At 66.7% G+C, this 546-nt stretch overlaps 1 protein-coding gene across 1 annotated transcript in view; it reads left to right on the forward strand.

The window, feature by feature from the left end:
- Positions 1 to 36: 36 nt before the first annotated feature.
- The window catches only part of LOC103914237 (antigen peptide transporter 1-like), a 12345-nt gene continuing 11835 nt past the window's right edge, over positions 37 to 546 (forward strand). Inside the window, exon 1 of the mRNA XM_009320855.1 lies at positions 37 to 247. Coding sequence (XP_009319130.1) covers positions 50 to 247 — 198 coding nt within the window. The 5' untranslated portion in view covers positions 37 to 49. The remainder of the gene's footprint in view (positions 248 to 546) is intronic.

The following is a 546-nucleotide window of genomic DNA, read 5'->3' on the forward strand; positions in this document are numbered from 1 at the left end:
CCGGCGACAGGATGTCACCTCCCTGCGGGTGACGGGGACCGGGGCAGTGATGGCGCGGGTGACAGGGGACGTGGAGGCCACCCACGCAGCGGTGTCCGAGGCGCTCAGCCTCTTTCTGTGGTACCTGGCGCGGGGCGTTTGCCTCCTGGTCACCATGGCGTGGTTGTCACCCCGCCTGGCCTTTGTCACCCTCCTGTCACTGCCCGTCCTCCTGCTACTGCCCCGGGGCGTCAGCAAGATCCAGCAGGTACTGGGGGAGACACGACACACGGGTCCCTTGTCACCTCCCTGTGCCCCCTGTCCCCTCCCCATGATTGCTGTCCCCTCCCTGCACCCCTTGTTCCCTCCCGTGCCCACTGTCCCTTCTATTAACCTGCCATCCCTTCCACATGCCCACTGTCCCCTCACTGTGGCCACCGTCCCCTCCCCATGCCTGCTGTCACCTCCATGTGCCCCCTGTCCCCTCTGTGCACCCACGGTCTCCTCCCTTGTGCCCACTGTCCCCTCCCTGCAGCCCTTGTCACCTCCCTGTCCCCACTGTCCCCT

This window comes from Pygoscelis adeliae, unplaced genomic scaffold, assembly GCF_000699105.1.
Source record: "Pygoscelis adeliae isolate BGI_AS28 unplaced genomic scaffold, ASM69910v1 Scaffold820, whole genome shotgun sequence".
In the NCBI taxonomy this organism is placed as follows: Eukaryota; Metazoa; Chordata; class Aves; order Sphenisciformes; family Spheniscidae; genus Pygoscelis; species Pygoscelis adeliae.